Source organism: Nansenia antarctica (genome assembly GCF_963989245.1).
Source record: "Nansenia antarctica genome assembly, chromosome: 4".
In the NCBI taxonomy this organism is placed as follows: domain Eukaryota; kingdom Metazoa; phylum Chordata; class Actinopteri; order Argentiniformes; family Microstomatidae; genus Nansenia; species Nansenia antarctica.
This window is the reverse complement of record NC_137689.1, coordinates 62346939-62370175: the sequence shown is the minus strand read 5'-3', so window position 1 is coordinate 62370175 and position 23237 is coordinate 62346939. Positions and strand designations below refer to the sequence as shown.

General features: G+C 45.4%; 2 protein-coding genes across 2 annotated transcripts; both read left to right on the top strand.

Moving 5' to 3' along the window:
* Positions 1 to 1635: 1635 nt before the first annotated feature.
* Positions 1636 to 7898, top strand: LOC308156224 (putative ATP-dependent RNA helicase DDX4; the record flags this gene model as incomplete). Its single annotated transcript, XM_080529576.1, has 15 exons — positions 1636 to 1647; positions 2137 to 2190; positions 2469 to 2510; positions 2661 to 2696; positions 2948 to 2990; positions 3140 to 3288; positions 3482 to 3634; positions 3885 to 4039; positions 4611 to 4740; positions 5403 to 5569; positions 5752 to 5897; positions 6180 to 6279; positions 6628 to 6898; positions 7304 to 7396; positions 7824 to 7898. The coding sequence occupies 15 exons, from the start codon at positions 1636 to 1638 to the stop codon at positions 7896 to 7898; spliced, it is 1626 nt and encodes a 541-aa protein (XP_080385702.1).
* Positions 7899 to 10536: 2638 nt separating this feature from the next.
* Positions 10537 to 19219, top strand: LOC308156223 (cytokine receptor-like factor 1; the record flags this gene model as incomplete). The annotated part of the gene is made up of 9 exons (XM_080529575.1): positions 10537 to 10888; positions 11131 to 11251; positions 13351 to 13526; positions 14420 to 14547; positions 14901 to 15063; positions 17194 to 17273; positions 17695 to 17902; positions 18227 to 18436; positions 19176 to 19219. The coding sequence occupies 9 exons, from the start codon at positions 10537 to 10539 to the stop codon at positions 19217 to 19219; spliced, it is 1482 nt and encodes a 493-aa protein (XP_080385701.1).
* Positions 19220 to 23237: the final 4018 nt, after the last annotated feature.

Genomic DNA, 23237 nt, shown 5'->3' with positions numbered 1-23237 from the left:
AATTTATCATCAAAATAATGAACAGCCAGCTAGATCCAAAACTAGTGCCGGTGGAGAAGGGCAAGTGTGCATTGGACAGACTACCAAAACAGAAAAATAAAGTATCTGGTTTTTCAAATGGCGTCTTTGGCAGTCAACGTTACTAATTTATAATGAGTTAACGACAGCAAAAGTGATGGGTGTCAGAAATACATTACCTGGAGATTCAATAAGGTAGTTTTTTATGACAGGATATGGGTTAGGGTTATGACACCTGTAGCGGATTTGAGATCCTAATATCTAAAAAGCAATACAGTTTTCTTATTTTATCAGATTAAAGTAGCAAAGACCACACATTTACATTGACCGCCAGTCAAACTTCTACACTTCTACCACCCAAAAGGGTGTGTGATCGTTCTGATGACAGGGAGGTGATGTATAACTGCTCTATCAATGTATTCCTCTGCCTAATTGCCTAAGATGATAAGTAGAATTCATCCCTAAAGATTTGTTGCTTTGACACCTTCATTCTTTTACTACAGCTAATCCCTTCACAAGCCAATCATGGACGAATGGGACGAGGTAATTTACCACCTGAGCATTAGCTTTATCAAGTTACACAGACTATTTGATATGAGTAAAATGAAAAATGTCCTCACAATCACACTATCTATTTGCAGGGTGCTACCAGTACCAGTAATGGTAAGTTATCTTTAAGATGTGTGTTAATAATCAATAGTCTGGTGGTTCCTTATCACACAGGCAGAGGTAACAAGTTCACAGGTGTCATAGACATACACAGAATAGTGAAGGAATTACTTCCTCGTTTTAAAGACTAAGCATGTAGTGTTCTCTCCCAGTCAATGGAACAAGCTCATGAAACAGAACAGTTATTATATTGGATACTATACTAGAAGCTGGAATGGTAAGATGGTGCCTGTTTCATATGGTATATGCTAACTGTGATGCTTGGGACTGCCCGATTGATGGTACCCCATTTAAGTTGAAATTTAACTATTAGGTGAATTCCACTTGTCATCTACCATGTTTGTCATCTTATAAGGTACAATTTAAGATGTATAAGATCAGCTGATTGGATTTCATTGGTGTGTTTAGATAACGGTGTGTCCAGGAACAGTGGAGGAGGCTTTGGTGGTAGTGGTAAGTTCTATAGGCATGGTTGTTAAGCTCTGCCAGTGGCTGGTTGGGTAGAGTTTGCACTGAGCCAATTAAAAGGTACCGGTAATGTAAATTCCATCCAGGTGGTAAATCAAACGTTTACCAATTGAATAGGCATCTGAATTTCTGGGATGAATGATCGCTAGATGGGCTGTTATGCTGATCTGAACCTCCTGTCTACTCTTCCACAGGCAGAGGAGCTAGGGGAGGAGGCGGAGGCTTCAACCGCTTTGCTTCAGGTGGTTACATTTAGTACCTAATATAAAGAGTGTTTTTTTATAAAGCCATTTTGTTCTTTGTGTTTTTTATATTAAGAAAAACAGACTAGTTACAGAAAGACATTCAAGCCAATCTTGAGTTGCAATTGTAGTTAGTAAGATTCAACAAAATTCCATTTTATGTAGTATGATAATTGAGAGATGTTGCTTTACTCCGGCTGAATGCGTGTTTTCTTCTGAACAGGGAGCACCGATGAGAATGGGAACAAAGGTAAGTGTTGACTGATATCAGAGGTCATACTGTTTCCCAAAAGATTGAAGTCCATAACATGACCCCCCGGGTTGAGACCCTTTCTCAGTAAATAAAACCACCAAAGTAAACCATTGCTTGACAATTGAATGCTTCTAAACCCTGAAGTAATGTAATGTATTGTCTTAACAGGGGGCGGAAGAGGTGGATTCAGAAGTGGTATATTCAGTTTATCATTCTTTCCTATGTGTCTCTTAATGTGTTGATTTCCCATTGTCTGACATGTTTCTTTGTGATAAGACTTGCTGCAAAACACTTTTCTGTTTTACAGGGGATGGTGATGACATCAATGAAAAAGGTATGATGGTTTTCGTATACTGTAGGATAAAGTGCTCTGTTGCCAAGTTCACACCATGGCGCAGCGCCACTCTTACATTGTTTGGGGAGAACCCTGGGGGTGTAATGGAGGTAAGCCATTGAATTCTCCTCACTTCTGCTATTTCCCCTCAGGTTTTGGAGGTGGCAGAGGAGGTCGTGGGGGCAGAGGAGGCTTCCGTTCTAGAGGTACATCTGATTCTGCACGGCTGGTGACAGTGAAATGAGGAACACCCCATTCCTCCTTCCATCCTCCTTCCATCTCCTGATTTCTGCCCTCACTGATCTCCCCTTCTAGAATGTTCTGTTAGCTCCATGACTGATGAAGAACAAACATGTCACACACCTGATACAGGCACACGCAGATGCTTGGTTAATCTGTGAAGATGAACACCAACTATGCTCATAAGAATGTACTAGTTGAGTTGCTGATGGGTGTGATCTCAAACGTGATTTCCTGGTTTCAGATGGTGAAGATGGAGGTGGAAGAGGAGGCTTCGGTGGAGGAGGTAATTCAGTGGGCGTTTTGTGTGTTTTTTAAAACCTTTTATTTTAACAGGAATTTGATGTCTGAGGACATGGGGTTAGAGTGTTGGATGAAACTGCCTTGCCGCACAAGTCCATCTCCTTAGAGTGTGTCTTGTCTTTGTTCTCCTCAGGCTACCGTGGAAGAGACGAAGAAGTGTTCTCCAAAGGTTCTGTCTTTGAGATATTACCTTATCAATGAATGGTCATGATTGATTTGTCGAAAGCATAACATGATTTGTTGACAAGGTGGCCCAGCCACTCTTGCATTGTTTGGGGAGAACCCTGAAATGAGCTGTCCTCTGATTTCTGCTTCCCTGGTTGACAGGAGAGATGGGCTCCTGCCCTACTTGTGTGCAAGGCTTACTTACTTAAACATGGTTTTTTTTGCCGTCTTATTGAGACCTGTTTCCCACATCAGGCTCCCGGGATGGTGAGGGAGGAGACGGTGATGCTGATGGTCAGTATGTTCATACCTGATGGCCATGGGCTCTAAATATTGCAAACTTTCTCTTCTACTGTAAACCGTCTCTCCTGGGTGGTCTAGCTAAGCAGGAGTTTCGGAGTATCTTAGGACCTTCTAGGGTGACCTTTGCCTCCCCTCCCTCCTTAGCACCTCCAACCTATGTGACCTATGTGCCCCCCACCCCCTCTGAAGAGGAATCTGATGTCTTCGCTCATTTTGACACGGGCATCAACTTTGACAAGTATGACAACATCCTGGTGGATGTCAGTGGCAGCAACCCCCCCAAAGCCATCCTGGTGAGTTCCTTCCTGGTGTCTTCATGTTGCCTCAGTTGATGACTTTCACTACCTGATGAGCAAATTTTTTTTTAACCAATTTTCACAAATTGTCTTGAATGGTTTACATTTGCTTGTTTGTCTGTGAATTGTTGTATGATCTGAAGGTACATTGAGAGACCGTAACACTGTCCCCCCATCTCTGTCCCCCCAGACGTTTGAAGAGGCTGCCCTGTGTGATTCTCTGAACAGGAACGTCACCAAGTCTGGCTATGTGAAGCCCACCCTGGTGCAGAAGCATGGCATCCCCATCATCTTAGCCGGCAGAGACCTCATGGCCTGTGCCCAGACCGGCTCTGGAAAAACAGTGAGTCGCCTTCTACAATCTACACAAAAATGTTCTATATTGTGTGTTCCAATATTTTGGATGTCATTAATCATTAATGTCATCTATCATTAACTCTTGGCTCTAGCATGTTTTATCAACATGTTTTGAATTCAAGTGCACCCTGCACAATTGCCTTAATTTTCTCTATGCGCAGACAAATCAATGAATACAATTGACAACAACAATCTGTAAGGGACTAATGATTGTTTTGCTGTAAACCGCTCCCCAGGCTGCGTTCCTGCTGCCCATCCTGCAGAAGCTGATGGCGGATGGTGTGGCAGCCAGCAGGTTCAGTGAGGTGCAGGAACCAGAGGCCATCATCGTGGCTCCCACGAGGGAGCTCATCGTCCAGATCTGGCTTGAGGCCAGGAAGTTCGCTTTCGGGTAAGGAGGGCAGCCCTTCTAGAATGTGTTATAAAACGCCCCGCGGTGGTGTAGCGGTCTACGCACTGGCCGCTAGTGCATGCTGCCCACCGGGGCCGGGGTTCGTATCCCGGCTCGCCAGATCCAGATATGGCCGAGGCACACGGGAAGCGGCATATTGGCCGGCCGCTTCCGAGGGGGGGTATAGGAGTATTTCTGGACTAGGATCCGTCGCGCAACACCGCCCCCTGGGTGCCGGAATAACGGTACTGGGCTCGAGGAGCCAGTCAGCCTAGTCTGCCTGGCGCCCTCCTCTGGGACTGCCGGCCACGGGGTCGTGCGGCGGATCCCATGCAATAGGCAGGGGATAATTGGATGCTAAGTTGGGTTAAATTGGCTACCAAATTGGGTGAAAAAGGGATAAAATCTGAAAAAACAAATTTAAAAAAAAAAAAAACGTTACAGAGTTTTACAAAGTGTCCTGAACATTCCCCAGTTCTAGGATGAATGCCACATTTTCATTAAAGCGTGAATGTTGTTTTGCCCAAAGGAACTAAAAATGATGTGACAACATTGTCCCTCTCCTCTGCAGGACGTGTGTGCGCCCTGTAGTGGTCTATGGGGGCATCAGCACCCGACACACCATAACAGAGGTGCAGAAGGGCTGCAACGTGCTCTGTGGAACCCCGGGGAGACTGCTGGACATCATTGGAAAAGGGAAGGTAACCTCATCTACTGTACCTCATCTGACCTGCAGTACACGCTATTGTACACGTATTGTTTAACGTATGAGAGCAGTTGGTGGCAGGTGATCCATATGCCTTTAGTTCTATCTATCCTACCATATCATGTGCTTTTTTTCATATAACTCCTATTTTAGAGACTACACTGGCTTCCTGTTAAGTTCAGAATAGATTTCAAAATCATTCTGCTTGTTTATAAAGCTCTCACTGCTGGCACAGCACCAGAATATCTGAAAGACCTTTTGCTAGCATATCAGCCCAATAGAGCTCTCAGGTCTTCTGATGCTTGTTTTCTCTGTGTACCACATCTACAAAAGAAGAGATTTGGTGAGGTTGCATTCTCATTTTATGCACCCAAATTGTGGAATGCACTGCCAGTTACTCAGCAAATATGTTCAAGTCAAGACTGAAAACCCATCTTTTTAATATTGCCTAAATAATTAAATTATGATTATATAATGATTGGAGCACTTTGAGCTGCAACGTTTGCAGGAAAAGTGCTATACAAATAAAAGTTATTATTATTATTTAACCAACTGCTATAACTGACTGTCCTTTATGTATAGTTGTACAACTAGAGCACTTCATTGGAGTTGGTTACTCCTTCTGGAATAATACAACCCTCTCTCTCTCTCCCCCAGGTGGGTCTGAGTAAGCTGCGTTACCTGGTCCTGGACGAGGCTGACAGGATGTTGGACATGGGCTTTGAGCCTGATATGCGTAAGCTGGTTGGGTCTCCAGGCATGCCCCCCAAGGAGGACCGCAATACACTGATGTTTAGTGCAACCTATCCAACTGACATCCAGATGTAGGTCTTTCTCTCTCTCTCTCTCATGTTTGTGGAAATAACTGAAGTTTACTGCAGATAAACTTATTATGAACAGCAGAGATGATGGTTGTGTGGAAGTATTTATATTGAATGTAGTGATCTGTCTGAGAATGCATATATTGTTGCATTGAGGATGAAGAAAAGGATTTGTGGTTCTATAGGATGGCTGCTGACTTCCTGAAGACTGATTACCTGTTCCTGACTGTGGGGACGGTGGGCGGAGCCTGCAGTGACGTGGAGCAGGTGATCGTAGAGGTGTCTCAGTATGACAAGAGGGACAAGCTCCTGGAGATACTCAAGACTACAGGTGACTGTCCACACCTCACCATACAGCCTGTTCTATTCCATGCATTACCATGAGCCTGTCCTTCAATTTCTGCCTCCCCTGTATTTCAATCATAATTCTCATGAATAGTTGATCCTTTAAGACAGGTTTCCCAGACACAGATTAAGTAATAAAAAACTAAAAAGATTCTTCAATGGATATTTTCTATAGAAAGTGTGATGGGACTAGTCCAGGACTAGTGTCAATTCATCTGTGTTTGGGGAACTTGAACGTGATGTCTGAAATGGGTTTTGTTTCTGTAAGGAACGGAGCGCACCTTGGTATTTGTGGATAAGAAGAGGAAGGCTGACTTCATCGCCACGTACCTTTGTCAGGAGAAGGTGCCTACTACTAGTATTCATGGGTAGGTGTTCTCTGTCAGGAGAAGGTTTCTACTACTAGTATTCATGGGTAGTTCATCCTGGAGCCAGGCTTCACTTCAAGGAACTGTGATGATGACCATATTTGAATGATTTTTATTCGATGCAATGGATCTAGATTCTAGTAGCCTCATTCATGTGAGAAGTATCAGACTTGATATAAGAGCAATGTCACAATATGAGAGTATCTTAACTGCGATTAGGCTTAGGTAAAGGATTTCATACATTTACACAAAGGTGGAAATAATATGGTAGAGTTTAAAATCTCAACTTCAATGAGGTCTCAGTCTGGTCGTAGTGCTTGGCATTTACCGTCTTCTCACCATCAACAGAGACCGTGAGCAGCGGGAGCGAGAGCAGGCGCTGTCAGACTTCCGCGCGGGCAGGTGTCCCGTCCTGGTGGCCACCTCTGTGGCAGCACGGGGCCTCGACATCGAACACGTTCAGCATGTGGTGAACTATGACCTCCCACAAGAGATAAATGAGTATGTGCACCGCATAGGGAGGACGGGTCGCTGCGGCAACACTGGGAGAGCTGTGACCTTCTACGACCCGAACACAGACAGCCAGCTGGCTCCGGGTCTGATCAAAATCCTCTCTGGGGTAGGTCACTAAGCTAGCACTGCAGCAACCCAAAAGTCTGTCCTCTCTTCTTCTCTCCCCATACATTCCAAGACAATATCAAGGGGGAGGATGCATTTTGAGAAAGAAACGATGAGAGCAGATTCAATTAACAGGAAAAACTATAGGGACATAGGGAAGCACTCAGAATCCAGCAACCACAATCCCAATTCTCTACGTTTCTCCTTAGTGTGCACTTGTTCACTTCCCAGTATGGTGTAAAAGCAATAGATTATGGACCGATCGTCTAAAGTGGCTGAGGAGGTGTATACTTGAGGGAGAAGGATGGAGAATTGGGACTGGGAGAGTGGATTAGCAAGTAATTCAGACAACGGACAGATTTTGAGATTAGGATGCATTTTCTAACATGACTAACTCGATTCGCAGGCTCAACAGGAAGTGCCCAAATGGTTGGAGGATGCGGCCTCCGGTGCCCATGGGACCTCTGGGTTCAACCTTGCCTCCACAGACTCAAGGATGGTGAGCATCTATCAGGCTCTGCACTGGGGGAGATCCCAAATGGATCCCTGGGACCACTCTAAACCTTCACTTGGTGACGTCTGTCAGGCCGTTCCAAGCATCCCATTTAGCATTAACTCAGCACTGGCTTTCCACTGAAGAGTGAGTCACCTGTGCGGTGTTTGTGTTACCAGGAAAAGTTGCACTAGCATAACTTTATCCCTTAGAGGTGCTAAGTACCTGTCAGGTTTGTACATGTTCACAGGGTCCTCTTTTGAAACTGCCAGAATACAGTCTTGCTGTCATCAGTGGAGGCAGAAATCAACATGACAAGCTGATTTTATTGGAATTACCATGATCCTGTCCTGATTTCTGCCTCCCCTGGCTGTCACTTACCAGGCTAACTGACTACATGTTCATGACTCTCAAATCTCTTCCTTGTCTCCAGGGTGGAGCTTCAGCCAATAATCAGTCCAGCCAGCAGCCAGCTGCCAGCGCTGCAGATGACGACGCATGGGAGTGAAACTCAAATGCATCCAGCACCTCTGGAACCATTATGTAGTCTTTCTTTTAGTGTTTGAAGGGGAAAGCACTTTGCTGTCCTGTGGTTGTAATGCTTACGTTTGTGACAGATGTATTTTTGGTGCCGGCTACATAAATATCTTTTATTTACTTGTTTTAAATACTGGATAACGTGTTCGTGTTTATTCAGAAAGAAAAAAACGTTTAATAAATCCCTGTTCAGTGCATTAGTTTGTAGTTCTGAGTTGTTTGTGTTTGTCATGTTGTCTGCCTTAGACACAACCATCCATCTAACTATTCTCACTACTCCGATCAACATACATTTAACAATATCCTGGTTCAGAGATGTGTAAATACATCACCACTACTGACTCAGAACACTACCGTACTCTAAAATACACCACCATTATTGATTCAGAAGACTACTACTGACTCAAAAATGCACCACTACTACTGACTGGTTTATTACAGGGTGTCCCGCTGTCAGCCGTACCCTGCCATTCGTCAGTTAACCAACCAAGTTTCTTCACTTCCCCTCTGACCGTTACCGTTGTTGAGCAATATATTGTGTATCCTAGCTCTCTGTCGTTGTCGTGTTTAGTCCTGTTCACCGGGATCTTACCGTATTGTTGGTACTGTAAGTTTAACCAAGTGAAGGAGAGAGGTACACATGTATACGTCGACATTTCACGGGACACGGTAAGTACAGTTGCCTTACGAGCGGGATGTGAGGGAGAATACTGCACTAGTTTATTTTGTTGTTTCTCGACCTTCTGAGTGTTTTTTCGGTATTTTAAATAATATATACTCATAGGTTAAACGTTAGTTTTGTGGTATTTGATGTTGAACTACCGCAGTGGTTATACTAGTGTGTCTTCCGGCAGTGCGTAATTCTTGCGCACATAAAATACATCCGGGGTGGTGCTGTGCGCGAAGAAATTCTATAGATTCACGTCTACCATGAACTTGACACGCTAACATTTTTTTGTCGATTTTCTGGTCGATGTTTAAAATATATTTTGAAATAAAAATTCTTAACTGCTATAATGCATTTGTGTTTCTGTGTGTTTGCCTATAGAGTCAGAGAAAGATGTATTCCACTCCAGTCCTGTTGATGCTGCTAGTGTTATTAGCACTCTCTAAAGGTAAGGCTGTCTTGCTCTAAGGATCAAAGCAAACCTTGTAACAGATAGACCTGAAGTCTTCACTTGTAGTAGGTTCATTCTGTGATTATAGGCAGGGGTGCACATAACTTTTTGGGGCCAGTGCTCAGAGGAGCACCTAGGGATGCTGCTTGGTGCTCCCCGAGCTCGCGAGTCACGACCCGTCCCACAGGATGGATAAAAAAGGGATACATGGATAACTTATATTAGCAAAACGACATTTATTCATAAATAAAGATGAACGAACAAATGATTGTGTGCAAAACAAAAGAAACAAATGCAAAATCAAATGACTGCTCTTTAAGCATGAAAGTCTGTCAGACTCCTTTAAACACAATGAAATCAACTGACATCTCTTTAAGCACTAACTGAATGTCTGTTCTTTAAACACAATGAAATCAACTGACATCTCTTTAAGCACTGCTCTGTTCTGTAAACACTGAAATCAACTTTTCAACAAAAAGTTACAGCCTAAGCATTTATTTATGCTACAAGCTTTATCATCATCATCACTGCTCTCTTGACTGCTGTAAGTTATCACTGTCCTCAATTTCAACCATGGTAGAGGATGTTGTAGGCTATCACTTTAAATAGCTCATTATTTTGATTGTGCAACAAAGTCTTTTTTTTCTTTTTCTAATATAATTCCCAACCATATTCCCTGGGTCAGGGGTCTAGGTGCGATAATGAAGCTGTAAAACAAACGTCTGAACGTTTGAAAGCTTCAGAGAAAAGAAACGTGAAGTTCCTTGGTGTTGTTTTTCCTTTTAGCGACGAGTCTTTCAGGACTGAATTGTCACGTGTCGGCGTGATAACCGTGCGATATGCGATACGCGGAATGAAAGTACAAGTTACGATACTTTCCGAATGTTTTCGTGAGGGGAGTCGCCGTGGTCGTTGTGATGGCGTTACGGGGCTTGCAGTGATGCAGCAGTCAGCAGTCAGCAGGTGGATTTTGAGGAAGTAAATTCCTCTCCCAGCGCTCCCAGCTGTTGGTGCGCAAGAGCGCGTTCATGCCGCTGATCTTCTGCGCAGCATGCATTTTGGCGACGCATGCGCACTGGCGCACCAGTTATGTGCACCCCTGATTATAGGAACCGAAGCGCTTGTTATGGCCCATTAACACTAGAACAGCCGTGCCTTTTTACCTACTATAAGAGCCGCCCCTCTTTTTCAATGTAAAGCTGCTATTTACACACAACGACCACTAGTTGGCCGCTTGTAAATTAGCCTGCTTCCTACACAGAAGAACTGCAAAATAGCTTTATACTAGCTTATCCTGGAGTGATTTAGAAAATGTAAGGATACTGGGTGGAAATTTGATAGAAATATGACCCCTCATGGCTGTTCTAGTGTTAAAGATCTTTGATACCCCATATTGGTAATGATGATAGATGTACATGTATTATGAAATCATTTGGGATTTCATATTTCAAATTAGAGTTGTCCATAACCCTTATAGTTAGGTGCTTTAAGATGTTTGTCATATTTCAGAGTTCAGAGTTTCCGTTATGTTTAATTGTTCCAACAACAGGACAGTGTGAAGGATGTACATTTGAAGTTATCCCCAAAGACCCCTACATCGAGCTGGGCTCCGACATCCAGATTGGGTTCAGGAACACGTGCAGTGGTGAAGAGCACCCTCACAACCACGGCAAGATCTACTGGACCCTGAACAACCAGAGGGTGGATGAGAGCCTTTATGAGGTCATCAACTCCACCTTCTCTGCTGTGGCCCTGGGGAACTTCTCCCTGCACAGGGCAACGGTCCAATGCCACAGCCTGGTTTTTGAGCAGGTTCTGGGTGGGACCATCATCAAAACATACCGTTAGTACAATATGGAGGATCGCTTATAATCTTTAAGCTTCTCTCTCTCTCTCTCTCTCTCTCTCTCTCTCTCTCTCTCTCTCTCTCTCTCTCTCTCACTCAGTCACTGACTCTTTCTTTTGTTGTTTTTTTTGCACGTCATCCAAGGACTCATCATCATTCATTGTTAAATCCATCCATTTGAATTAATCTTTTCCATTTGAGACTTATCATATTTTTCTTTTTCTTTTCTTTTTCATCAGAGAGACCCAGTAACATATCATGTGTCATGTCTACATCACCATCAAGTAATTTTACATGTCACTGGGAGGACAACATGAATGATTCCTCATTGAAAGTAAAATACACAGTCTATAGGAAATGGTGAGTTTTGACCATGTGTATATACAACAGGGGAGGCTGGTGGAGGTAGAAATCGGAGGACAGGCTCATTGTAATGAATGGAATGAGGAAGTCTTAGATACCATTCCTCATTTAATTCCATGAGCCCATCCTCTGATATCTACCTCCACCAGCCTCCCCTGATATACAGCACGTGCTTTTCCAAGCTTCCTGTTACTATATCCACTTTGGCCTCAACATTCCTCTCTGTCACATTCTGAATGACCAACAGCTGCATGTCCCTGTGACCTTCTGTACACCACACAACTGTGCTAGCCCTCTGAGCTCAAGCCTAAGTGCTCAGTGCTAACACAGGTCTTCAGGGTCACACCACAGGTGTTGCAGGGATTGTTACCTGTCTGTCTCTGTGTAGGGGTTGTTACCTGTCTGTGTCTGTGTAGGGGTTGTTACCTGTCTGTCTCTGTGTAGGGGTTGTTACCTGTCTGTCTCTGTGTAGGGGTTGTTACCTGTCTGTCTCTGTGTAGGGGTTGTTACCTGTCTGTCTCTGTGTAGTGGTTGTTACCTGTCTGTGTCTGTGTAGGGGTTGTTACCTGTCTGTCTCTTTGTAGGGGTTGTTACCTGTCGGTCTCTGTGTAGGGGTTGTTACCTGTCTGTCTCTTTGTAGGGGTTGTTACCTGTCTGTCTCTGTGTAGGGGTTGTTACCTGTCTGTCTCTGTGTAGGGGTTGTCACCTGTCTGTCTCTGTGTAGGGGTTGTTACCTGTCTGTGTCTGTGTAGGGGTTGTTACCTGTCTGTGTCTGTGTAGGGGTTGTTACCTGTCTGTCTCTGTGTAGGGGTTGTTACCTGTCTGTCTCTGTGTAGGGGTTGTCACCTGTCTGTCTCTGTGTAGGGGTTGTTACCTGTCTGTGTCTGTGTAGGGGTTGTTACCTGTCTGTGTCTGTGTAGGGGTTGTTACCTGTCTGTCTCTGTGTAGGGGTTGTTACCTGTCTGTCTCTGTGTAGTGGTTGTTACCTGTCTGTCTCTGTGTAGGGGTTGTTACCTGTCTGTCTCTGTGTAGGGGTTGTTACCTGTCTGTCTCTGTGTAGGGGTTGTTACCTGTCTGTCTCTGTGTAGGGGTTGTTACCTGTCGGTCTCTGTGTAGGGGTTGTTACCTGTCTGTCTCTGTGTAGGGGTTGTTACCTGTCTGTGTCTGTGTAGGGGTTGTTACCTGTCTGTCTCTGTGTAGGGGTTGTTACCTGTCTGTCTCTGTGTAGGGGTTGTTACCTGTCTGTCTCTGTGTAGGGGTTGTTACCTGTCTGTCTCTGTGTAGTGGTTGTTACCTGTCTGTGTCTGTGTAGGGGTTGTTACCTGTCTGTCTCTTTGTAGGGGTTGTTACCTGTCGGTCTCTGTGTAGGGGTTGTTACCTGTCTGTCTCTGTGTAGGGGTTGTTACCTGTCTGTGTCTGTGTAGGGGTTGTTACCTGTCTGTCTCTTTGTAGGGGTTGTTACCTGTCTGTCTCTGTGTAGGGGTTGTTACCTGTCTGTCTCTGTGTAGGGGTTGTCACCTGTCTGTCTCTGTGTAGGGGTTGTTACCTGTCTGTGTCTGTGTAGGGGTTGTTACCTGTCTGTGTCTGTGTAGGGGTTGTTACCTGTCTGTCTCTGTGTAGGGGTTGTTACCTGTCTGTCTCTGTGTAGGGGTTGTCACCTGTCTGTCTCTGTGTAGGGGTTGTTACCTGTCTGTGTCTGTGTAGGGGTTGTTACCTGTCTGTGTCTGTGTAGGGGTTGTTACCTGTCTGTCTCTGTGTAGGGGTTGTTACCTGTCTGTCTCTGTGTAGTGGTTGTTACCTGTCTGTCTCTGTGTAGGGGTTGTTACCTGTCTGTCTCTGTGTAGGGGTTGTTACCTGTCTGTCTCTGTGTAGGGGTTGTTACCTGTCTGTCTCTGTGTAGGGGTTGTTACCTGTCGGTCTCTGTGTAGGGGTTGTTACCTGTCTGTCTCTGTGTAGGGGTTGTTACCTGTCTGTGTCTGTGTAGGGGTTGTTACCTGTCTGTCTCTGTGTAGGGGTTGTTACCTGTCTGTCTCTGTGTAGGGGTTGTTACCTGTCTGTCTCTGTGTAGGGGTTGTTACCTGTCTGTCTCTATGTAGGGAGAAAGTTAATGGCGGTGGAAATTGGGAGGGCAATACATGCACTTCTAGGAGAAGGTCGTGTACATTCACGGACATGCCCATCTTGTCCCGTATTCAACACATCACTGTGAGAGCTACGACCACTGCCTGGGAGGTCGACTCAGTCACACAACCACTGGATCCATGGCAAACAAGTACGTAATCAAAATGCATAGAGAGCGTGTGTGTGTTTGCGCGTGCGCGTGTATCTTCCTGTATGAGTTGGACCAGCTTCTCTAGGATTTCATCCAGCACCCTGTGGACACATACACATACACACAGATAGAGAGGAAAGGGGGAGGTAAAGTTGAGAGAGAGAGAGAGAGAGTGAGAGACAGTGAGAGAGGGGGGGGAGAAAGGAAGAGAGAGAGAGGGAGGGAGGAAGAAAGAGAGAGTGGAAGAAAGAGAGAGAGGGGGAGAGAAAGGAAGAGAGAGAGAGAGGGAGGAGGAAAGAGAGAGCGAGGAATAGAAACAGACAGAGTGTGCCGGCTGCTGTTCCTACGAGACACTGCGGAGCAGAAACACGTTAAAACTGCCTGTGTTCCAATGTCCTCACCAGCATACCACTATCCCAATACTTTTATACCACTATACCAATACTTTTCTTTATTCTATGTGGTACACTAATGTGGATATTGGAATATAGCCTATGTGACGGTATGAGTAGGAAATATAGAGGAACATTGAATGCAGGACAAAATGGAGAGACGCAACACATAAATAAACATACTTTTCAGAAGGTCGACATTTCTGTATTATAAATCCTTTTTTTGATTGGTCATATGTAATATTCTAATATTTTTTGTGATACTAGATTTTTGATTTTCATCAGCTGTAAGCCGTAATCATCAACATTAAATCAAAAAAGGCTTGAAATATTTCACTTTGTGTAATGAATCTAGAATATATGAAAGTTTCACTTTTTGAATTAAATTCTAGAATATAATACAAATTTTGAGATGCACCTGTATGTCTTGTGAATGTACTTGTATGTTACTTCTAAGAAATGGCCATCTTATCCGTAACATTGGGGATGATGCTTTCACAGTGAAGGTCGACCATCCTGAGAGGGTGAAGGTGGTTCCACTGTTCAACCGTCTGAGGGTTGAATGGAGCAGACCTGAAGGAGAGCGTTATATAGGCTGGTCAATAAACTGTCAAGTCAAATATGCCCAGGTACAGTATGCAGCTTTATAATTGACCATTTATCTAAATGGTAAGATCTCTGTCTGTTGCTCTGCGCAGTGTCATAGTTCTGTTTCCTAGAGCAGAACAAATGTCCAGTTGTCATGACATTGGACAGTAAAGCTTTAATAGTGCAGAGTCCAGAGTCCAGTGTAAGACTTTGTTTATTTTCCTTCTGTGTCAGCATAGCTCTGTTTTCTCAGAAAAACAATACAAAACGAAGCCATCTTAGTTCCCTGAAAAAGCATGTATCTAAAAAGAAGTTTGAGCTGAGCTATTTATAGTGACAAGTGTGTGTGTCACTGATGTCTCTGTTTTCTCTTCTGTTTATTCACTTCCTGTAGCATGTGATCAACACGTCCATGAATGTGAACGCCATCCTGGGCTCTCTGACCACAGGGGAGGTGGAGCCCTGCACCAACCACACAGTGTCGGTGCGCTGTGCGTTAGGCCACGCCCCCTGGAGCGAATGGACCAGTGGAGAGACAGCCCTCTCCTCACTTAATGGTAAGACACTGTTCAATCAAAAATATGGATGAGTTGATGGATGGATGGATGGATGGGTAGATGGATTTATGGATGGATGGCTGGATGGATTGACTTTCTGGCTCTGGAGAGGTTGGAAACCTTCCTGACCCTGAATAATATTTTAGAAATGTGTTTTTCTCTACAAGCCTCTTCACCTCAACTGATTGGATATGAGGTGTGAGAAACAAGGTTGGAATCCTGTTTACACACTATCCCTTAAATCACATGAGTATTGATACTTGTCGTACGGGTAGGAGACGGTCTGTGACTTTAGTTGACACACAACTGGTGAAATCTAGTCTGTCTAGAGCAACGTTGTGAACCAATCACCACCTTTACACATTTCCTGATCATACATTCTTTAAAGAAAAGGTTCTGAAAGTTTCTGAAGGTTTCTTCATTTCTATATATATTATTTCATATATTGTACATGGTCTTGCTTGAGACAGCTAACTGTACAATAGCCTGTTTTCAGTTTCAGTATTACTGTTGAATGGTACTACGTGTTCTCCTGTATTGACTTGATATATCATGTGATGACTTCCTGAAAACAATTACGGCTGCCTGTTGATAGAGCTGTGGGAGGAAAAGGAAACAGAGGAACCAGCATAAAGTGATTATGAATAGTTAATGATGGAAGCTAGTCTCTTGCTAGGGGCTGAGTCTGGTTGAGGCTGGTGTGAGTCTGGTAGAGGTCTGAGTGGTAGAGGTCTGAGTGGTAGAGGTGTGAGTCTAGTAGAGGTGTGAGTCTGGTAGACGTGTGTGACGTGGTGTGAGTCTGGTAGAGGTCTGAGTGGTAGAGGTGTAAGTGTGGTAGAGGTGTGAGTCTGGTAGAGGTGTGAGTGTGGTAGAGGTCTGAGTGTGGTAGAGGTGTGAGTGGTAGAGGTGTGAGTGGTAGAGGTGTGAGTGGTAGAGGTGTGAGTCTGGTAGAAGTGTGAGTGGTAGAGGTGTGAGTGTGGTAGAGGTGTGAGTGGTAGAGGTGTGAGTGGTAGAGGTGTGAGTCTGGTAGAGGTGTGAGTGTGGTAGAGGTGTGAGTGGTAGAGGTGTGAGTCTGGTAGAGGTGTGAGTGGTAGAGGTGTGAGTGGTAGAGGTGTGAGTGTGGTAGAGGTGTGAGTGGTAGAGGTGTGAGTGGTAGAGGTGTGAGTGTGGTAGAGGTGTGAGTGGTAGAGGTGTGAGTCTGGTAGAGGTGTGAGTGTTACGGATAACACTGGCTCCCCGCTGGTGGAATGAGCTCCCCACGGCTGTCAGAACGGCAGAGTCACTACCCATCTTCCGTCGTAGACTGAATACCCATCTCTGAAGACCCATCTCTTCAGGTTACATCTTAACTCCTCCTGAGACATCTTCTGACCCTCACCACTACGTCTCCTAAAGACACCCGCTTTCCCCTCTACTGTGTCCCTAAGAACTTCTATTGCCCCCCTTGTACTGTTTCTCAGTTTCTCCAGTAAAAAATAATAATAAAGGTTTTAGTAGAAGGCGATAGGGAGAAGGTTTTTCCTTCTATCAGTGGCCCCGGGCCCGAGCTAGATTACTCTTCCTGCAACGAATGGTGGATTGCTGATTCACATGCTTAGTATTCAAATGTATTGATTGTAAGTCGCTTTGGAATAAGTGCCAAATAAGTGCCAAATGCCAAAAATGTAAATGTAAATGTAAGTGTGGTAGAGGTGTGAGTGTGGTAGAGGTCTGAGTGGTAGAGGTGTGAGTCTGGTAGAGGTGTGAGTGGTAGAGGTGTGAGTCTGGTAGAGGTGTGAGTGTGGTAGAGGTGTGAGTGTGGTAGAGGTGTGAGTGGTAGAGGTGTGAGTGGTAGAGGTGTGAGTCTGGTAGAGGTGTGCGTGTGAGTCTGGTAGAGGTGTGAGTCTGGTAGAGGTGCGAGTCTGGTAGAGGTGCGAGTCTGGTAGAGCTGTGAGTCTGGTAGAGGTCTGAGTCTGGTAGCATGAAGTATAGTAGACTAAATGGGAAACATTTACATTTTTTATAATCTCTGTATGATAGAAACAGGCTAAAACACTATCGTCTTTTGGATCATAGACTACAATGAACTAGTGCTAAGATGGTTTTGAACTAGTGCTAAGATGGTTTTTTACCCCTGGTTTCTCTGAACAGTAAGCTCTATACCGTTGAACCTGTGGAGGAAGATAGAAGTTTCTGACATCACCGGGAGGAGGGTACACCTGATGTGGGAGGTAAGGTGACACACACAGGAGGGCAAGACGAGTTTTGAGAACTCTTGAGAACAATTGAAAAGGGGCCTATATGTAACGGCTGGGGGTTTGAACCTGGGACCTCGCTCATGGATGCCACAGACTGAAGTGTTATACCAAGAGGACATCCTCCTAGTTCAATGGCTATATCTGGGCCTAGAAGTAACAGGCAGGCAGGGCTACCCTCATCACAACACAAGGGTCAATGTCAACCACATGTAATTTCCTCCTATCCTGTATAGGTTACAATCAAAGCAGTACAACATTACAAGACATTTCCATTCCCAAAACGATGACCAAATATAACTCCAAACAGACCCACTGATTTCTGAAAGGAGTTTGGGATAATACTGAATGGTTGTGATGTACTGTTCTGCTCTGTCCTCGACCTCTCTCTGTGCAGGGCATCTCACCGGCATGCAAGGCTGTGGATGGTTACAGAGTCAGAGTGATGACTGACAACAACCCCATACCTGTCAAACATTTCAACACAACTAGAGATAACATTAGGGTTACCTTGGACAAGGAGGCACACAGAATCACCCTGGCTGCCTACAGCCATGACATCACGTTTCCAGAAGATTCTACCTACGTACCAGCCGTCGGAGCGAGTAGGTCCTCCTATGAGTGTTCAGTTGCCTGTACCTCATTGTTAACATGTAGCAAAATACGTTAGTACACACCATGACAACATGTACAATCTGATATTTTTGTGTCCTGTGCTTTAGTCCTCAAGCGTAATGCTGAGGTGGCTTTGGGCATCTCTTTGTTTACAAATTACAATACAGTATTATTTTTACATTATACAGTTATTATTGTTAGTCGATTATAATGTTAATTGTTCTTCTGCTTTTCATTATGATGTACTGTAACATTGATGTAGATACGACCATGCTGTAACAGTTGTCGTGTGCGTGTGTGTGTGTGTTCTGTAGCTCTCCCTCAGGTCAGACAGGTCCACACCTCGGCCCATGATGGTGTCATCCAGGTCAGCTGGGCTGCTCCTGCCCCTGGCCTTCCCCCTGTCCCTGCCCCTGGCTCTACCCTCCCTGAACAGCTGGTCCATAGCTACATGGTAGACTGGACCACAGATGGAACCACTTACACCTGGACACAGACACCAGACACTCACATCTCACTGACTGGTGAGTGGGTTGAGATGAAAAGGAAGGAAAGATGGATGGATGGATTAATGCATGGATGGGTCAGTGGATGGATGGAGGGATGGATAGGTGGATGGATGGAAGGATGGTGGGCGGGTGGCTGGGTGGAAAGCTAGATAGAGGATTATTCTGTGTTATATTGATGTGTTGGCTTAACTGTCTGACATGCTGTAAACTGAGAACAATATGTTTTTTCATATGCCATAGTCAATCAGTGCCAGCTGTTTGAGATTAAACTGCCCACTGCTGCATTCTTTTAGTTTGTCATTGTGGTTGGGAGACTTTTAACAACTAATGGTGCTAGACTGGGTTTCTCTACAGCCACTCACCACTCAGCCTGTTATTCTTATCCACAGTTTGCACTTAGAGACCTACAGAACATTGGGATGTTTCCAAACAGCTATTATCTCTCTCCTTCTCTCTCTCTCTCTCTTCCTCTCACTGTCTCTCTCTCTCTCTCTCTCTCTCTCTCTCTCTCTCTCTCTCTCTCTCTCTCTCTCTCTCTCTCTCTCTCTCTCTCTCTCTCTCTCTCTTCCTCTCACTGTCTCTCTCTCTCTCTCTCTCTCTCTCTCTCTCTCTGGCCTGCAGCCTTTTAAGCAGTACACTATAACAGTAACTCCTTTGAACAATGACAAGACTGGACAGGAACATGTTACATGCATCTGTTCCAAAGAAAGAGGTACAGAACACATTTTCCTCTAACTTTTATTCATGTGTCTAGAGCCAGTTTCCCAGACACAGATTAAGTGCCTAGCCCTGGACTAGATCTTTATTGAAATAGCTTTTCAGTTCAGGCCAAGGAGTAGGCATAATCTGTGCCTGGGAAGCCGGCACCTTCCATGTTCAGATCCTGTTGTGTAACGGTTCCTCTTCCTGTGTGCCAGCTCCAGGGAACATCTCCTCTGTCCAAGTGGAAGCTGAGGACCGGAGCGCCTGGGTCAACTGGACTGCGGTGCCACAGACTTACTGTAGCGGAGCGGTGGTCAACTACACGGTGTTCTACCAGATAGAGACAGAGCCTGAGATGAGTATGTCTCCTTATAAACTGTTGATTGTTTGTTTGTCTGTTTATGTGAGAATGGCCAGATAGAAACTGAGATAGCCAGATACTATACCTTGTTCCTACAGGGCTCAGTAAGGGTGTCCGGTCTCAGTAAGATATCCCCTGTAGAGCCCCGCGGTGGTGTAGCGGTCTAAGCACTAACCACTAGTGCAAGCTGCCCACCGGGGACTGGGATCGAATCCCAGCTCGCCAGATCCGGATATGGCCGAGGCACACACAGGGAGCGGCATATTGAGCGGCCGCTCCCGAGGGCGGTATAGGAATAGTTCCGGACAAGGATCCGTCGCGCAACACCGCCCCCGGGGTGCCGGAATAACGGTGCTGGGCTCGAGGAGCCAGTCAGCTAGTCTGCCTGGCGATCTCCTCTGAGGCTGCCGGCCACGGGGTCGTGCGGCGGATCCTACGCAATAGGCAGGGGATAATTGGATGCTAGGTTGGGTTCAATTGGCTACCAAATTGGGTGAAAAAGGGATAAAATCTGGAGAGAAAAAAATAAAAAATAAAATAAAATATCCCCTGTAGAAATAAAACATCAATTAAAACATGATTGCCTTTCTCTCCTCTCAGATGTAACTGTTAACAGCAGGAAGCTGGTCATCTTAGAACATCTCCAACCAGGCAGGAAATACAGAGTTCATGTCATGGCCACCGCTGTTACTGGGTCAACCAATAGCAGCATCACTGTCTTCACAACAAACAGATACAGTAAGTATTTAGGTTGTTTACATAACCCCGGCTCTCTGAGGAGGTTGAGTGAGTGTCTCACTATGGGAACGCCTGCTGTGTGACCTCATCAGAAGCTCAATATCATTGAGCCAGCCCTCATTGGCTGGCCCAGATGACACTTATGTCAGGAGGGGAGGGACCCTCCTCCTTTATAAGGCGTAGACAGAGCATCAGTCGTCATTCAAGTACACCTCTTCCTCGCTTCTGTAGCAAGAAGGGTGAACTGGTGAGATACTCACTCATACTGCTATGAGTAATGATTATACTAAATAGCCTAAAGTTCTCTTTCATAGTATTCGTTTCGTGTCTCACTGTGGGAAAATACTCACTCCTGTATTGCCAGACATGCCTGCAAAACAACAACTGTCCCCAATGGACCCTCACACACTAGGAGCCACGTCCTAAGAGGAACCCAAACTGAGGACTGAATGTGCTGAATGTGCTAGAGTTGGTGTCGTGACATCCAACCTATAAAATCTAGCAAATGTGTGTGCCGTCGCACACACCTCCTGAATAGAAACCCCTTTAAAGAGAGCCCACAAGGTCTCTAGACCTCTAATAGAGTGCGCATGTAAGCCCGCGGGAGGATGGAGGCCCCTACTAGAGTAAGCCAAGGCAATAGACCCCACTATCCAATGGGAAAGATTTGGCTTTGGCACGTTGGCTTTCCCACGTGCAGACTATTAATCCTTCAGGTCGATTAATGTGAACCTATAAAACGCAACGGGAGGAGTATGTCAACAACCCGAACCTGTATTTTTGGTGCTGATTCAGAGCGTGGATGTCTAGAATAGCTCTAATGCCCCCCCCTTTCTTTGGGACCAGAAAATACCTTGAGTAGAACCCGCTGTGGTTCTCCTTGAGAGGCACAATTCTTCTAGCTCCTTTCTCCCTGAGAATGGAAATCTGTGTTGGAAGTCATATCCTCCTCCAGCTCAGCCTGGTAGGCTGACAGAAGGGCAGAGGCATTGAGAGCCCTCTCTGACAGAGCCACTGCTTTGTAGCACTTATCGGTAAGGCTTGACTGGAAGCAGTCTGATTTGGCGGACATGGACGGGATGAAGACATGGAAGCCTTCGGGTGCAGATGGCTTGCTACCATGGCCTCGATCGACGGAATGTGGCGAAGGCCGAAGGAGTCCATCCCCTCACAGTCCAGCTGAGAACCCCCAACTACGGGGTGTTTCTCGTTGAATGGCCGTTCTTTCCACGTTGACGGTATCTCGTCGAGTAGCTCCGGGAAGAACGGCATCATTTGTTTACCCGTCTTGGCCGCCATCTGCAGTCTCTTCCCGTCAAAGCAGTTTCAGTTTGGGCGACGGGCCATGGGATATTCAGCCTGTTAGCCGCTTGCTTGCACATGTCTTGCATGTCAAGGTCCAGAGGAGACGGGCGGAGGGTTGGTTACCTCCGTCCGGCGTAGGGAGCTTTGCAGCCCCGCGCCTACCGATGGGGAAGTGGGATTCCTCCTCATCATCGATTGACAAGATGAGGTCCGAGTTGGGCGACTCTCCCTCATCGTTGTACGCATCTCTCTCTGGGATGTACCGAGCAGCGGTAGGGCTTTCATCTCCCTGGTCATCCAGCACCAGGAAACCGGTGTCAGGGCTTGAAGGAACTAGGTCCGCCCAGCTCGGTCCAGGTATGGCTGAAGACGCCACCGCGTTAGTTCTGTGACAGCAGCGTTTCAGCTGGCCCACACAGGAGTTGGTCTTCCCCAGACAGGCTAACTTGGCGGTTCAGCCGTCTGCGGAGAAGTTTAGTGGGCGACTGACGCTCTGTCTATGCCTTATAAAGGAGGAGGGTCCCTCCCCTCCTGGCTGATGCAATGATATTGAGCTTCTGGTGAGGTCATGCAGGAGGCGTTCCCACAGTGAGTAGAGACACAGAGGCTCTAACTGTGCGATGCAGGACAGCTGAGAGGAGACGGTGTGCACTGCGTCTATATCACAAAATGTACATTTGATACGTAAAAGTAAGCTAGCTAAATAAGTAATCTAACTAACTATGATTGGAAAAGAAGTACTATCCAGTTAGAATTATAGAAGATCTAGTTGTGTTTTTTTACTGGTCTCGCTGCCTGGGTTTGAACAGACTTTGGGATCAACTAAAACGTCTCCATAGGCTATGAACGTATAGAACTTTGCATCCTTTGAAAAAAATGGTGGGATGTAAGGAACTTGTAACTTCGCAAACAGTAGCAGCATTGAAATAGTTTAGTTTATGTTCAACTGGAAAAGGTAGTGAGCACAGATTTTCGTGTTTTAACTTTGCTGAAAATGCCTTTCCACCAAAGAACCGTGGAGCCGATGAGACTGCCATATATCCTACCTCCACTATGATTGGAAATGAAGTAGTGTCCAGTTGTGGAATTATATTTAGCAGTAGCGACATTCAGAGTCTGGGGCAGTTCTTATGCGCTCTGCCCTGCTGGTTGCACGATGCAGGACAGCTGTGAAAGGAGACAGACCAGGCAATGTTCAGGCTTCCATTCAGGCATACAGTGAGTGACCCGGTAAATTGCATGGAATTATACATGGTCTCCACCCGGGTAATTGCCTGGGCGGATTTCCCTGGTCAGTGTTAGGGATTTGTATTACAATAACTAGAAGTGATAAATCAAGTACTGTGTGTTCATTTAAATAATATGTGACTGAGGTCAGTTGAAGTCTCACAGAACCATAAAAGAGAGGTTCTGCTTTTGAGCGACATGGGGGGAAGGGGCTCCTGACTGGGAGAAAGTGTTGTGGTTCAAACCGGCTGTAGATTGCTTATTTTTACCTATGTACTAACAACCATTTTGTACCTGCTGTTATGATATTCTATTTTCCTATACTCATTTTATACTATCATAACTAATGATTAATGATAAGTCTATTCTTCTATACTGTATTTTAACTTGTTAATCGAATCCCAAGTCATGGGAGTCTGTGGGCCTGGCAACAGTGATGTTTACACAAGTGATCCTGATAAGGACATAGGACCTACAGACCTG